General features: G+C 54.6%; 2 protein-coding genes across 2 annotated transcripts; one reads left to right on the top strand and one right to left on the bottom strand.

Annotated features, from left to right (window-relative positions):
* Positions 1 to 3,335: 3,335 nt before the first annotated feature.
* On the bottom strand, positions 3,336 to 7,574 carry LOC311623637 (epoxide hydrolase 3). Its single transcript, XM_084885996.1, has 7 exons — positions 7,218 to 7,574; positions 6,913 to 6,998; positions 6,456 to 6,613; positions 6,236 to 6,364; positions 4,953 to 5,056; positions 4,719 to 4,855; positions 3,336 to 4,628 (listed from the first exon to the last, which is right to left on the bottom strand). The coding sequence occupies exons 1-7, from the start codon at positions 7,458 to 7,460 to the stop codon at positions 4,403 to 4,405; spliced, it is 1,083 nt and encodes a 360-aa protein (XP_084742122.1). The 5' UTR covers positions 7,461 to 7,574; the 3' UTR covers positions 3,336 to 4,402.
* A 4,525-nt stretch (positions 7,575 to 12,099) lies between these two features.
* LOC311623665 (MSL complex subunit 3-like) lies at positions 12,100 to 13,521 on the top strand. Its single transcript, XM_084886038.1, has one exon. The coding sequence runs from the start codon at positions 12,371 to 12,373 to the stop codon at positions 13,481 to 13,483; it is 1,113 nt and encodes a 370-aa protein (XP_084742164.1). The 5' UTR covers positions 12,100 to 12,370; the 3' UTR covers positions 13,484 to 13,521.
* The last annotated feature ends 1,593 nt before the right edge of the window (positions 13,522 to 15,114 follow it).

Below are 15,114 nucleotides of genomic sequence, written 5' to 3' on the forward strand. Positions count from 1 at the left end.
CCCCGGCGCCCCTCGCTGCCCGGCTGCTCCTGGTCCCCGGGTTCCTCGCTGCCGCGGCGTCTCCAGCGCCCTGGTTCCCAAAGCCCTTCTCCGCCCGGGACACCGCCCGCACCGACGGGGCTCCCGCCGATCACCCGCGGCCCAGCGGTGCTCACGTCGCCAGGCCGTTCCCGCCGCACGGAAAGCACCGAGGGCAGGAGCTGCGGCGGCGGGAAGCCAGGCTGGGAGTGGGCGGTGAGCCGAGGGTGTAAGGTGGAGGCCGGGGTTTGCGGGGCCCCAAGGGTGCCCCAGTCAGGAACAGGCGGAAAGGCGGGAAAAGGATGCGGTGGGTGGGAAGGGGTTGCTGGGGCCCAAGGGGAAACAGTTGGGGTCTGGGCCCCAAGCAGAGGGCGGAGAAGGGCCCACATGTCCAACCTGCGACAGTGAGCACAAAAAGATGAATCACCTCCCCGTCGGGGAATCGAACCCCGGTCTCCCGCGTGACAGGCGGGGATACTCACCACTATACTAACGAGGACGGCTAGGAGCCTCCTTCCGAGGCTGCCCTGTAGTAAGTGAGGCTCACGCCTACCCATGCCCTCGACGCCCTGCTGATGTGGAAGCTCCACCTGAAAACCTGCGGCTCCCAAGGAAGCGGCCGGTGAGCGCAGCCTGTCCCCGCCCCACACCCGCACGGAGGCACTGAGCCCCCGAGTGCGCGCTGCCCAAGAGGGGGAGGCCCAAGAGGACTAATGAGGCCCGAAGCCCCGCCGGTTGGCGCGCGGCGTGCCCGGGCCCAGGAAGGGCGAGAGGCCGTGGGTGGCCCAGCCAGGCCAGTCGGCTGTCCTTGCTCCCCGTTAGCGGGCCGTCCATTGGGCACCCCGACAGCCGCCTGACCGGAAAGACGTAGCGGGGAGGCCACGTGGTGGGGAGGGGGTGTCACAGTTGAGTGTCAGCCCTGTGAGGGCCGACATGGCCAAACCTGCCGTCAGGATGGCCGAGCGGTCTAAGGCGCTGCGTTCAGGTCGCAGTCTCCCCTGGAGGCGTGGGTTCGAATCCCACTTCTGACAGCTGTTCAAACTTTTGCACCAGCTTCCCCCGGGCCGCATTACACCCATCGCAGCTTTTTCCCTCCTTGCAGCCTGTTCCTGAGTAGCAACCTTGGGGTCCTGCAAACTCTGGCCTCCACCTTACACCCTCGTACATCGTCCGCTCCCAACCCTCACCACAAATAGGCAGAAAACCCAGACGCCGTGGGCGCTCAGCGATTGCCTCCACACGTCGTCTGCCGGGGGGCTGGGACCAGGTTTGGTCCCGCTCCTGGCCTCCTCTGGTGACACTGACAGTCCGGCAGCCCGGACCGCTGGGAACACACAGCACTGGCCGGCTGAGTCCGCCTTGGTCTCTTGGTCCTTGGTTGACTCTGCGCCGCGAGCAAGGGTCACAGAAATGCCTGCAGCCTTGGTTTTAGATCAGGGCTGCCACCTACTCAAAAGAAACAGGTGTTGGTACAATTCATGTGGATGCATGGGTGGTTCAGTGGTAGAATTCTCGCCTGCCACGCGGGAGGCCCGGGTTCGATTCCCGGCCCATGCAGTCAGCTTCAATTTTGGTTCCACTGTTCTGTTCCTGTGCACCTGCGGACTCCTTCCGCCATACCTCTTGCAACTCCATGCACGACACCTCCCTGGTCTCTCTTCACCAACCAGATACCTTTGAGTCCCGCCATTCACTACAAAAGAGTGGCCCACACATAGCTGGCACCTGTGCACTCCTTGACTACCTTTCATCACACTCTAGCTCTCCCCCCGCACCCCCCCTCGCTGGCAAAACTACCCTGATCCACTCTTAGGAGATGGAAGACTCATAATCTCCTGTAAAATCACAAGTCAACATGGCATATGTGTCTGCTGCTACCCGCCCTTCCCTCAGCTCCCTGTCCCAGCATGGGGCCCAGCCCTGATGGAGTGATCAGGACTTGTCAGCTGCAAGAAGGGACCAGGAGAATGGCCAGCAGGCCCCATCAGCAATGGGAGCCTGTGGATTGAGGGCAGCACCTGCATTGAGTGCCTGCCCCCTGGTGATCAGTGTATATCATAGCAACCGGTTGTTCCATCCTAACAGTCTCTTAGACTTTTATATAGAGAGAGGCTTAAAAATGAATGTGGAGCTGTTAATGTCTTATATTTTTAAAAATATATATTTTATTGATTTTTTTACAGAGAGGTAGGAAGTGGGATAGTCAGAAACATAGATGAGAGAGAAACATCAATCAGCTGCCCCCTGCACCCCCCCCCCCACCACCACCACCACACCGGGGATGTGCCTGCAACCAAGGTGCATGCCCTTGACCGGAATCGAATCTGGGACCCTTCAGTCTGCAGGCAAACACTCTATCCACTGAGCCAAACCAGTTAGGGCTAATGTCTTATATTTTATTAGAAATACTAGAGGCCCAGTGTGGGAAATCACTTAGCCCTGCCCACTCGAGTGTGCCCACCTCGCCACACTTACCGCCCTGCCGCCCTGCCCACTCACCCAGCCACCAGCCACCGTAGCGGGCGTGCAGCAGGTAGCCCCTCAAGGATCCTCTCTCATCATTGATGTTTCTTTCTATCTATCTATTTATATATCTGAAATCAATATATATATATAAAGGATGCTTGTTACATTGGAGACAAGGGAAGGCCAACTGGTGTGACCAAGAGATGAGAGTGTATGGATGAGGTCCGCTGGATCCCCAGAGAGATTTGTCATGCTGTGGGTCATGGTACTGCCCTCGAAGGCCAGACAAAGGTTATGGAGACAGCAGTTGATGCTGTGACTAGTCTGAGGCGGATAATCCACCCTTGACTTGTACCACCCTCAGTGGGAGGTTGGAGCCTGGGGCCCCAAAAGTTATCAACAGAAATCGGTGAATTTGGAACAGATGACTCCAAAAGCCGGAGAAGCAGGCCTCGGACCCTGGATGGCCATTCAGCGAGCTGGTCCCTTCCTGTGCCCAATCCTAAGGGAGCCAAGAGCTGTTTTCCCACAGACCTGAGACAAGACCCCAGGCGTCTCTCCCAGGCTGCTGCGAGAGACCTTGCCCTTTCAAATTTTTTTAAAAATATATTTTTATTGATTTTTTACAGAGAAGGAGAGGGTTAGAGAGTTAGAAAGAGATAAGCTGCCTCCTGCACACCCCTTACTGGGGATGTGCCCTCAACCAAGGTACATGCCCTTGACCAGAATCGAACCTGGGACCTTTCAGCCCGCAGGCCGACACTCTATCCACTATCCACTGAGCCAAGCCGGTTTCTGACAAGGCCTGGAGTTAAGACTGGATGATCATGGGAGGGCGCTGCCCAGGGCCTCGCTGGAGTCCTAGGCCAGGGAGGTCCTCCGTTGGAGGCGGGTTGGAGGCGGTCAGGAGCCAAGCAGGAGGCCCCTCCACTGGGAACATCCTCATCAGCACTGTCTGATTGGACTTTTTATTTGTTTATTTATTTTTTAATATATTTTATTGATTTTTTTTTACAGAGAGGAAGAGAGAGGGATAGAGAGTTAGAAACATCGATGAGAGAGAATCATTGATCAGCTGCCTCTTGCACAGCTCCCACTGGGGATGCGCCCGCAACCAAGGTACATGCCCTTGATCGCAATCGAACCCGGGACCCTTCAGTCCACAGGCCGATGCTCTATCCACTGAGCCAAACCAGTTTCAGCTGATTGGACTTTTTAAAAAACATACTTATTTTTTATTGATTCAGAGAGGAAGGAAGAGGGAGAGAGATAGAAACATCAATGATGAGAGGAAAATCATTAATCGGCTGTCTTCCATATGCCTCCCGCAACCCGGGCATGTGTCCTATCGGGGAATCGAACCGTGACCTCCTAGTTCATAGGTCGATGCTCACCCACGAAATCACACTGGCCAGGCTGACAGAACTTTTTATGTTGATGCCCTGGAAAGATGGCTATTGTGACTCAGGAATTGAACTTTTAATTGTATTTAATTTTAGTTAATTTGCAATTAGATCGCAGTAGCCAGATGTGACTACCAAGCCTATATTGGACAAAGCAGCATGTAGCTGAAGACCCAGACTGAATGAGGTAGCAACCAGGGACAGGAAAGTAAAAGCTTACTTTCAGGGTCTCAGGGTGCTGATTTTGGCCAGAGAACTGCGGCCCCAGGGAAGGGAGAGAGAACACAGCATGTAGCTCCACAGAGCAGAGGCATCCCTGGTTTCCTGGAGTCAACGTGCTTGCTCACGGGTACACACTCAGGCCAGTGAGCACACGGGTTGGCGTGCTCCGGGACACCCACCGTCGCTCTTGTGTGCGATCTCGGGGTTCCGCCCCCAGGCACGGCCCCAGAGAGCACCTGAGAACGCCCGCCGTGTGGTCTCCCAGGCGCACGCGGGCCAGGGAGCGAGGGCCGCTAGTGCAGCAGGTCTTGCAGGAAGGCCCACATGTGCTGGTGCATTTCCTTAGGGTGGCTCTGCGGGATCCAGTGCCCCGCGCCTGGCAGGGTGTGGGCTTCCAGCCGGCCGGGCACAAAGCGCCTGCCGATGGCCCCCACCAGCCCCTGCTCGAAGTAGGGGTCCTTCTCCCCCCACAGCAGCAGGGTGGGCGTGGCCAGCTCCTGGGGCTCCAGGGGGAAGTTCCTGTGACAGACAAGGCAGGCAGAGAAGGATGGCAGCCCCTCCCCCCTTCCCCGCCAACGCTCCCGAGCTCCTGCCTGGGCCCAGACTTACCGGAAGATGTTCCGGTAGTAGTTGAGGGGCCCGGTGAGGCCCCCAGGCTGGGCGAAGTCATAAAGAAAGGCCTCCAGCTCATCGGGGCTCAAGCGTGGGATGCCCTTCTTATGGTGGGTGAGGGTGGTCTTCAGGATCTGAGGACAAAGCCAGACTCTGGCTTCAGTGCTCCATCTACCCAACCACCTGCCCTCCCTCCACCCACAACCACCCCCGGCCTTCCCTCTGCTTCACCTGGAAGTCAGACATGGACAGCAACTTCTCGGGCAGCCAGGGAAGCTGGAACAGGAACACGTAGTTGGAACGGAAGAACTGGCCGATGTGGCGCACTGAGTACTCTAGGGGGAGGGGAACAGACATGAGGCCTGGGCCTGGGCGGCTCCACATGCCTGTGCCCATAAACACACCCTGGTCAGGCACACGGACGCACCAACGCTCAGGCACGCGACCGCAGCCCGTCTGAGCCGTGAAGACACCGGACTTCCCCGTTACCCTGGCACCAGCTGCCCTTCCTGCTGAGGAGGCACTGCACCTACAGAATGGGGCCCCTCCCTCACAGCTCCTGGGCACGCCCACCTCCACTGTGTGCTTTCCTTGCCCAGGCCTGCTTCGTCCAACCAACACTTATTGAGCACCTACTGTGTGCCAAGCCCCGTTCTAGACTCTGGAGACACAGTGGTGAACAGGACAGACAAAACTCCCTTGTCCTCAAGGAGAGAGCTGAAAGTCTAGAGAAGGAAACAGGCAAGAAACAACAATGAGAGAGAGAGAGGAGAGAAAGAGAGAGAGAGAGAGAGAGAGAGAGAGAGAGAGAGAGAGAGAGAAGACAGAGAGACAAAAAAGTGGGAAAGAAAGGGGGGAAAAACAAGTATTCAGCAGTGATTACAACACTAGCAATTAAAACCAGGTGACGTGCCAAAACCGGTTTGGCTCAGTGGATAGACCATCGGCCTGTGGACTGAAAGGTCACAGGTTCGATTCAGGTCAAGGGCATGTACATTGGTTGCGGGCACATCCCTAGCAGGAGGCAGCTGATCGATGTTTTTCTCTCATCGATGTTTCTAACTCTTTATCCCTCTTCCTTCCTCTCTGTAAAAAATCAATAAAATATATTAAAAAATAAAATAAAATAAAATCAGCGACGTGATGAGCACTGGGTCGCCAGAGATGGCATCTGATGCTATTGTGGTTGCTTAGTGACCTCACTGCCAGAAGAAAGCCATTTGACTTCTCTCAGTTTCCCCAACTGGACCATGGGGATAATGACACCTTCCTAAGCCGAGGGGGCTTGGGAAGGTTATTGTACGAGGAACTGTACTGTCAGAGAGGTTGTCACAGTGAGTTACTCCTAAGGGACTGTCATCGATGGCAGATTGGGAGTGCCACAGGGGAAGGGACCCAGGCTCGAGGCTGACCCTGCAGCCCCAGGAGTGTTGACGGATGGACAGAGAGGTGTGGGCACAAACACATGCTCCTTCAAACAGACCCATCCCAGCCCCCTGGACTCCCGGACACACCTTGGTACACGGACATGGGGGCGGCACTGACCACCACCATCCGCTCCACCAGGGATGGGTAGTAGATGGAGAAGTTCCAGGCTATCAGCGCACCCCAGTCGTGGGACACAAGGATACATTTGGAGTAACCTGAGGGATGGGAGGAAACAGAAGTGAGGCACCAGGAAGAGGTGAGTCAGGGGTGGGGAAGGCCAAGGCAGGGATGGGGACACATCCCCACCCAGGCCCAGGATGACATCCTGGATGTCCGCTGTGAGCAAGTCGACAGTGTAGGAGTCCACATCCTTTGGTGCATCAGAGGAGCCGTAGCCTCGCATGTCCACAGCCACCACGTGAAAGCGGCTCTGGAACTCCCGGAGCTGGTAGCGCCAGGAGAACCTGTCGAGCAGGCAGAAGAGGAAGGGAGGTTGAGTCAGGGTCCCCAGGTTGCAACTCCATCCACACCTGGCAGAGGCCCACCCAGGGCTGTGGGAACATTAACTCCTTCTTTGTCTCATCCCTTGGGGCGCCTGGTCCCTGGGGCCTCCTATAGACCTGTTAGCCTCCCATTCTGTTAGCCGCCCCCAGTGTACCCAGCCCTGGTCCTGCCTCCTGGGTATCCTGATGGTCTGAGTTCCCCCATGCCCCATTCTAGACTCTGGAGTGCACCCAGTCAGTCCCCTGGGCCGCAGACATACCAGTTCTCGGGAAAGCCGTGCAGAAAGAGCATGAGGGGCCCGTTGCCGCGTCCAGCGGAGACATAGTGCAGGCGCAGGCCCGAGCTCTGGGGGAGGTACAGCCCAAGATCTGAGGAACCCCGCTTCCTTATGCTTGAAACCCTCCCTTCCAACACCTCACACCTCCCCAACCCCACCACGGCCTTAGATTTGGATGCAATCCTCAACACTCAGCTCAGGAAGCCGCAGCCCCGCCTCCCAGCCTGCTCCAGCCCCGATGGCAGCCCGATAGCAGCCCCGATGGCACCCCGATGGCCTCCGCTCACCTTGAGGGTCAGGAAGCAGTGCTCCCCCAGTTCGGGGTCGCTCAGGCAGACGGGCGCCGTGCGCCGGGGGCGCCCGCAGCAGCCGCGCCGGGGCCGGCACAGCACGTGCGTGAGCGCGATGCAGCCGTAGAAGGCGGCGGCCACCAGCGCCGCCGAGTACACCAGGCTCCACATGCAGGCGCGCAGCAGCTTCAGGGTGAGGCGCGACGGCGCCAGCAAGGCCTCCACCACCAGCTCGGGCATGTCGCCGCGGTCCGGCACCACGGTGCTGGTGCTGCCGCCGTCGGGACTCGGGGCCGGGGGCGCGCGCAGCAGCAGCGGCGACGAGGCGGGGTCCGGGCTGCGGGGCCCCCCGCCTTTAGCCTGGGGCCCCTCCGTGTCGTCGGGGTGCGGGGAGCGCGCGGAGAGAACGCGACTTACCTGAGTGCCAGCTGAACACCTACCTCCCTGGGCGCGATGGCCATGGGGGACCAGACTAGGGTGCAAGGGCGGAGCCCGCGGGTACCAGGCTCAGGTGGGCGGGGCTTGGGAGGTGGGCGGGGCCTAGGAGGATTCCCGCCGCAGGTGGGTGGAGAGTTTAACTCCATGGGGAGGCGGGATTCCTGCAAGAACAGGGAAGAGGGGGTGTCCTGCGTGAAACCCGAGGAACCTGGGCCGAAGGGGCGGGAACTGAAGGACAGGTGTGGCCCACGGAGCCGGAAGGGTGGACCCCACCTGGCCCGGGAGCCTTGTAAGAGTTGGGGGCGTGGCTTAGGCGCGTGGGCGGAGCCCGGCGTAGGGGGCGGGGTCTAACTTTGGGCGGAGAAGGACTGAGCAAGAAAGCTGGGCCAATGAGGCGAGGGGGCGGGGCCAGAAGCCAATATGGCGGGCCAGGCGGACCCCGAGGTGTGAGGAGGGGGCAGCCCGCGCCACCACCGCTGAGCTTAGGAGGGCGGCTGGGGCCGTTGCTGCGGTCTGAGAAGGCCTCTCTCAGGAGTCCCCCGGACGCCATCTCCCGGGAGTTCCCCTCCCCGGGGAGCGCGCGACCTACCCTTCGGCCTGGCTCCAGGGGAGCTACCAGCACATTCCTCCAGCCCGGGTTTCAGCGGTGGGTCTGCTGGACCGCTGCGAACACACAGCACTGGCCGGCTGAGTCCGCCTTGGTCTCTTGGTCCTGGTCCTTGGTTGGCTCTGCGCCCCGCGCAAGGGTCACAGAGGTACCTGCAGCCTCAGTTTTAGGTCAGGGCTGCGCCTGCTCAAAAGGAACAGGTTGCATGGGTGGTTCAGTGGTAGAATTCTCGCCTGCCACGCGGGAGGCCCGGGTTCGATTCCCGGCCCATGCAGTTAGTTTCACTTTTGGTCCCACCCCTCTGTTCCCATTGCAACTCAATGCCGGACACCACCCTGGTCTCTCTTCACCAACCAGATACCTTTGAGGCTCGCCATTCACTACAAAGGAACACATTCACTACAAAGGAACACGCGTGGCCCGCACATAGCTGGCACCTGCGCACTCCCTTTGACTACCTTTCATCACGCTCCAGCTCTCCCCCACCCTACGCTGGCAAAACTACCCCAACCTCTCTTAGGAGATGGAGACACCGTGTCCTCCTGTAAGACCACAGGTCAACATGGCGCACAAGTAGGTGGGAAATGATTCCAGTCTCATCTCACAGCATTCCCCCACGTTCCCTTTTCAAACACTGGGCCGCTGCTCCACCATTCACACCCAACGTGCAAAAAGCCAAGTTGCATCAACTGGGCCGCATGCTGGAGAGGCAGAAGAAAATTTGCCCTGAGAGGGAATTGAACCCTGGGCCGCAGCACTAAGAGTGCAGAACCCTAACCACTAGACCACCAAGGATTAGCACACTGGTATGTGAGCAAGTGTCTCATGTATTAAAGCACTCCTGGGCCACCTATGCGGAGCTTCCACAGTTCCAGTTTTCCTTGCTTTTCCAAGTATAGATGCCCTCTCTCCCCTACCCACATGTGCCCTTCCCCACTTCCTGCCCGCGCACCTTCAAAACACTACACGCCTCCTCCTGGCACTAACATGGCCCAGGTCGCAGGTCCGGAGTCCAACACCCCTCGCAGGTGCATGGGGCAAAAGAACTGCATGGCTGCGTTGGCCGGAAATCGAAGCCAGGTCAACTGCTTGGGAGGCAGCCGTGCTAACCACTGTACCACCAACGCAGCAGCAGAATAAGCTGCAGCCAGACCTGTGTTGCCATTCCCGAGGGAAGTGAATGGAGGATGGAGCCTCCACAGGCCAATGTCTCTTCCATACATGCACATCTTCATGGCTCTCAGAATGACTCTCAGCCATGAACTGCCTAAAAAGCTAGATCTCTCTGTAATGGCTACAGAGCCTAAAAGGAAAATATGCCCAAATGGAAAGAAACATTCCAAAGATGGATGAGTGAAATTGTCAGCCCTTCACCAACATTTGCCAAACCTTGCGATATTAAAAAAAAAAAGACAAGAAAAAAAAAAGACTCTCCTTGTTTTATAAATGAAGTGTGTACAGGGCCAGAGGTGTGTCTCCAGAAACAGTTCAAAGCCCACCAAATCTTATCTTAGCCATCTTTTAAAATGCACATTTCTGGGAGGTAATTATTTTTTAAAAAAATTTTTTATTGGTTTCAAAGGGGAAGGAATAGGAAGAGAGAAATAGAAACACCTACATGAGAGACAATCATAGATTGGCTGCCTCCTGCACACCCCCCAGTGTGGATCAAACCCAAAACCTGAGCATGTGCCCTGACTGGGAATCGAACTGTGACCTCTTGGTTTATACGTTGACGCTCAACCACTGAGCAACACCTGCCCACCTGGGAGGTAATCTTATTGAAAAAAAACCTTAGCCACTTAATCAGATCAATTAACTCATCTCAGCTGTAACATATTGCTTGCTAGACAAGTCTTAAGTTCACCCACTTTTGGCCCTTTATTATAAAAAAATAGAGGCTCAGTACACAAAATCAGGTTCCCTACCTTCTCTACTCCTTCTTCCCTCCTCTGTTTCCATCCACCCCCAGTTCCCTGTCCCAGCATGGGGCCCGGCTCTGATGGAGTGATCAGGACTTGCCAGCTGCAGGGAGGGACCAGAAGAGTGGCCAGCAGGCCCCATCGGCAATTAGAGCCTGTGGATTGGGGGCAGCACCTGCATTGAGTGCCTGCCCCCTGGTGGTCAGTGTATATCATAGCAACTGGTTGTTCCATCCTAACAGTCTCTTAGACTTTTATATAGAGAGAGGCTTAAAATGAATTTGGAGCTGGTAATGTCTTATATTTTTAAATATATATATTTTATTGATTTTTTGCAGAGTGGAAGGGAGAGCGATAAAGAGTTAGAAACATTGATGAGAGAGAATCATTGATCAGCTGCCTCTTGAACACCTCCTACTGGGGATGTGCCGACAACCAATGTACATGCCCTTGACACGAATCAAACACGGGGGACCCTTCAGTCTGCATGCCAACACTCTATCCACTGAGCCAAACCGGTTTTGGCAATTTTATTGATTTTTTTTTTTTTTTTTACAGAGAGGAAGGGAGAAGGATAGAGAATTAGAAACATCAATGAAAGAGAATCATCAATTAGCTGTCTCCTGCACCGCCCCCACTGGAAATGTGCCTGCAACCTAGACACATGCTCTTGACTGGACTTGAATCTGGGACCCTTGAGTATGCAGGCCAACAATCTATCCACTGAGCCAAACTGGCTAGGGCTAATTGCTTACTTTTTAGTAGTCACTAAAAATTAAGGTTTCCCAAGAATGAAGAATTCTAATTAATTGGGAAAAAATTATGATTTTGGTGATAGAAGGTATAAAGCAGGGGTGGGGAACATCCAGCTCCCAGGCCATATAAAGTCCAAGAAATTGTTTGGTCTGGCCCTGCCAAGACATTAGGGTGAGTTAATTGTTGACCAAATATAGCAGGCTAATTTTTAAGCTGATAATTTTGTATGGCCCATGAAGAATGTTATAAATATCTAGGCCTTTATATAATCCATTTACATTACAGAGAGATAGCATTTTTTTTTTGCTTGACAGGTTGACATGCCCTCATGTGTTTTCCACTTAATCAGCAGAATCATTAAGGCACGGAGGGCTCTGATGGTCTAAAAACATCTCTTCTGTGAAAACGATCACTATTAATAATTTAACAAACATGCCCCCTCAAAAGACTATAAAAGAAGAGGAAGAATTATTCTTTCATACTTAAATCACAGATTACTCTGAAGTTGAACCAAAGCAAGTCCAGATTTAAAACGAGGGCAGGATTATGTTCGGCAATAATGATAAAGTTAAAATGAAAAGCAAATCACAGAAAAATACAAAGTGACTTCTGTTTTTTAAATATGTGTTATATATTTAAATATATATGTTCATTTAAATATGTGTTACAAATTTAAATATATGTTCATTTAAATATATATATTTTTAATATATAGTATATATGTTTAAATTTATACTTCCATAATAAAGGTTTGGGAGAAATATATATATATATATATATATATATATATATATATATATATATATATATATATATATATATATATATATATATATATATATATATATATATATATATATATATATATATATATATATATATATATATCTCCAAATGGCCCTTGGCAGAAAAAAAAGGTTTCCCAACCTTGATAAAAAGTACGGAGCTAGGCTTCCGGCCGGTGGACGGGACTGCGCACGCGCGGCCTGAAAGCTCGCGTCTGAGGTGTCGCGAGGTTTTCGCCGTGCGTCGATTGTGCACGTGACCGCAGCGTGAGCTGCGTGTCCCGGAAACCTTTCGCAGAATGGATCCTTAAGTCCCTGCGTCCTGCGCGGAGCGCCTCGTGGGCTTCCGTGTGACATCGTGATCGACCGACCCAGACTGTGGATGTTATTGTTGGGAAAGACGAAAAAGGCAGAAGATCCCGGAATATCTAATCCATTTTAAAGGTTGGACCGGAAGCTGGGATAGGTGGGCAGCTGAAGATCCTGTCCTCCGGGATACTGATGAAAATCGGAGATTACCACGAAAATTGGCCAGAAAAGCTGTAGCTCGCCTAAGCACAGGAAGGAAGAAGAAGCACTGCCGGCTGCCTGGTGTTGATTCTGTCTTCAAAAGCCTCCCCGTGGAAGAAAAAGATAAAAGCGATGAGAACTAAGGTCGTGCTGGAGCCGCGCAGGAAGAGGGCGATGGAAGAGAGAGCCATCACCGTAGACATCCCCGACGTGCTGAAGAAGCAGCTGGAGGACGACTGCTACTACATCAACCGGAGGAAGCGGTTAGTGCAGCTCCCGTGCCAGACCAACGTCCTCACCATCCTGGAATCCTACGTGAAGCACTTCGCCATCGACGCAGCCTCCTCGGCCGATGAGCGGCCCCGGCATCACCACGCCGCGGCCCAGGCCAGCGTGGACGCGGATTACATCCCGGCCGAAAAGAACGTGGACCTCTGCAAGGAGATGGTGGACGGGTTGCGAATAACCTTTGATTATACGCTCCCGTTGCTCTTGCTGTATCCGTACGAACAAGTTCAGTACAAAAAGGTGACCTCGTCCAAAGTTTTCCTTCCCAGGAAGGAGAGTGCCACCAGCTCCAGCAGGAGCCAGGAGGAGCTTTCGCCAAGCCCGCCCTTGTGGAACCCGTCCACCCCGCAGTCTACGGAGAGGGTGAGCCAGACCACCGGGGAGCCGGCCACCCCCAAGCGGCGCAAAGCGGGGCCCGAGGCCCTGCAGTCGCTGCGGCGCTCCACCCGCCACGCCGCCAACAGCGACCGGCTGTCCGGGAGCAGCGCCTCACCGCAGCCCAAGCGCCGGCAGCAGGACGCGGCGGCCAGCGAGCCCAAGCTGTTCCTGCACCCGGAGAAGAAAACGCCTGTGCGAAGCGGATCCTCCTCACCTGCGCCCGTGACCCCCAGCAAGGACGGCAGCGCCGTGTTCGCCGGCTTTGAAGGCAGAAGAACCAAGGAGATCAGTGAGGACCTCCCCTGGAAGCTCGTGCCCGACAGCTACCCGCCAGGCGACCAGCCGCCTCCGCCCTCGTACATTTACGGGGCCCAACACTTGCTGAGATTGTTTGTGAAACTTCCGGAAATCCTTGGGAAGATGGCCTTTTCTGAGAGGAACCTGAAGGCTTTACTGAAGCACTTTGATCTCTTTCTGAGGTTTTTAGCCGAGTACCACGAGGACTTCTTCCCAGAGGCCGCATACGTCCCCGCCTGCGAGGCGCACTGCAGCACTAAGAACCCCCGGGCCATGTACTAGCTAGCGCCCAGGGCTCTGAAGAACAGCCTCTCTGGCCGGCTCCCCCGCCCTCGGGGGCCCAGTTATTTGAGTTACTCCATACTGTAGTTCTTTTTGTTAAGTAGTACTTTCCCGATGCCTGATTGGCCTCTGACATCCGGCCCAGCCATGGCCCGTGTCCCCTTGGGGGCAGAGAGAACTCCCCTGGGGGGCAGAGAGAGCACCGTGTCCCCGGGGACACGTCGGGGGACGTGTGCGCGGCCAGGCTGTTTCCGTAGGAATCGGCATCGTTAGCAACAATCCCCTTTTTTTAGTTCTTCGTTAGCACTGAGCAGAATGGTTTTGCCCACTTTCTATTCTTAGATGACCCCGAGCAACTCCTAACAAAGCTGAGTTTGGCTCGGGAAATAGCAGTCCCCATGTATTGTAGGAGGAATCGCTGGTGGAGGCGGACGAAGAGGGGCCGCGGGCATTGGCCTGGCCGGCTGGCTCCTCTTCTCACAGCCTTGCCGTTGGTGATCGGAGGAAAGCGTCTCCTGACTTGTTTGAGATGTCCCGGCCCTGCCTGGCTGTGTAACGTACGGTTCCCGCTCTGTGAGATGCTCTTTCGGATGGCCTGAAGAAAGCCGCCCGGCTTGGTGGCAAGAGCCAGGAAAAAAAAAAAAAAAAGTAAGGAGATATATATAATTTTTTTAAAGTATATTTTTCATTGATTTTTTACAGAGAGAAGGGAGAGAGAGAGCCAGAAATGTCGATGAGAGAGAAACATCGACCAGCTGCCTCTTGCACACCCCCTACTGGACATGCCCTTGACCGGAATCGAACCTGGGACCTTTCAGTCCGCAGACCGACACTCTAGCACTGAGCCAAACTGGTTTCAGCTATAATTTTTTTTTTTTTTTTTTTAAAGAGAGCGCCTGGGGGAGGAGAAGCCAAGATGGCTGCACAGGTAAATACCTAGCCGCAGCCGCACACAACAATTTCAATAAAATATAACTAAAATATAAAATGGACATTACCCAGAACTACAGGAAAGTCGACTGACTGGAAATTCTACAACGACAAGCAAGGAGAAAACCAGAAGGAAGCGCGGAGGAGCTGTAAAAGCCTAAGGTACGGAGACACGCGGTGCGCGGAGAGGACGAAGCCTGAGAGGAAGGGTGGGGTGGCTGATTGCCTGGCTGGCGTTCCCTAGCGGGAAGGAGATAAAAGCTCCGACTGTGCTGGGCCCCAGTTCCGACTGCTCTGAATCCCAGTTCTAGGCCAGACCCCGGGGACCCAGGCTCATTCATAGGGAGCTGGGCTGTAAGGCAGAACCCTGGGGGAGCGGCGAAAAGAGGTCTTAGAGGCACAGAGAAGGGACTGTTCTCCTGGTGGGAAGGAGACTTGGCCTCCAGTCTGCTCTGAACGCCACCTCCAATCCAACTTCCAACTGAACTGAACCCCAGTTCTGGGCTTATTAGGGGAAAGTCTAGACCAGTGATTCCCAAAGTGGTCTTTATCGACCCCCAGGGGTCTATGACAACCTGCAAGGGGTCTACATCAGCGAAAAAAAAATTTGGGGGTCCATGAATGAAAATGGGGGTCCACGATAGTGGATCTCAACATACACTGATAGTACCTATTTACTTACATCATATTATCTTATAAAA

Source organism: Pipistrellus hanaki (assembly GCF_964339955.1).
Source record: "Pipistrellus hanaki genome assembly, chromosome: 5".
Taxonomy (NCBI): domain Eukaryota; kingdom Metazoa; phylum Chordata; class Mammalia; order Chiroptera; family Vespertilionidae; genus Pipistrellus; species Pipistrellus hanaki.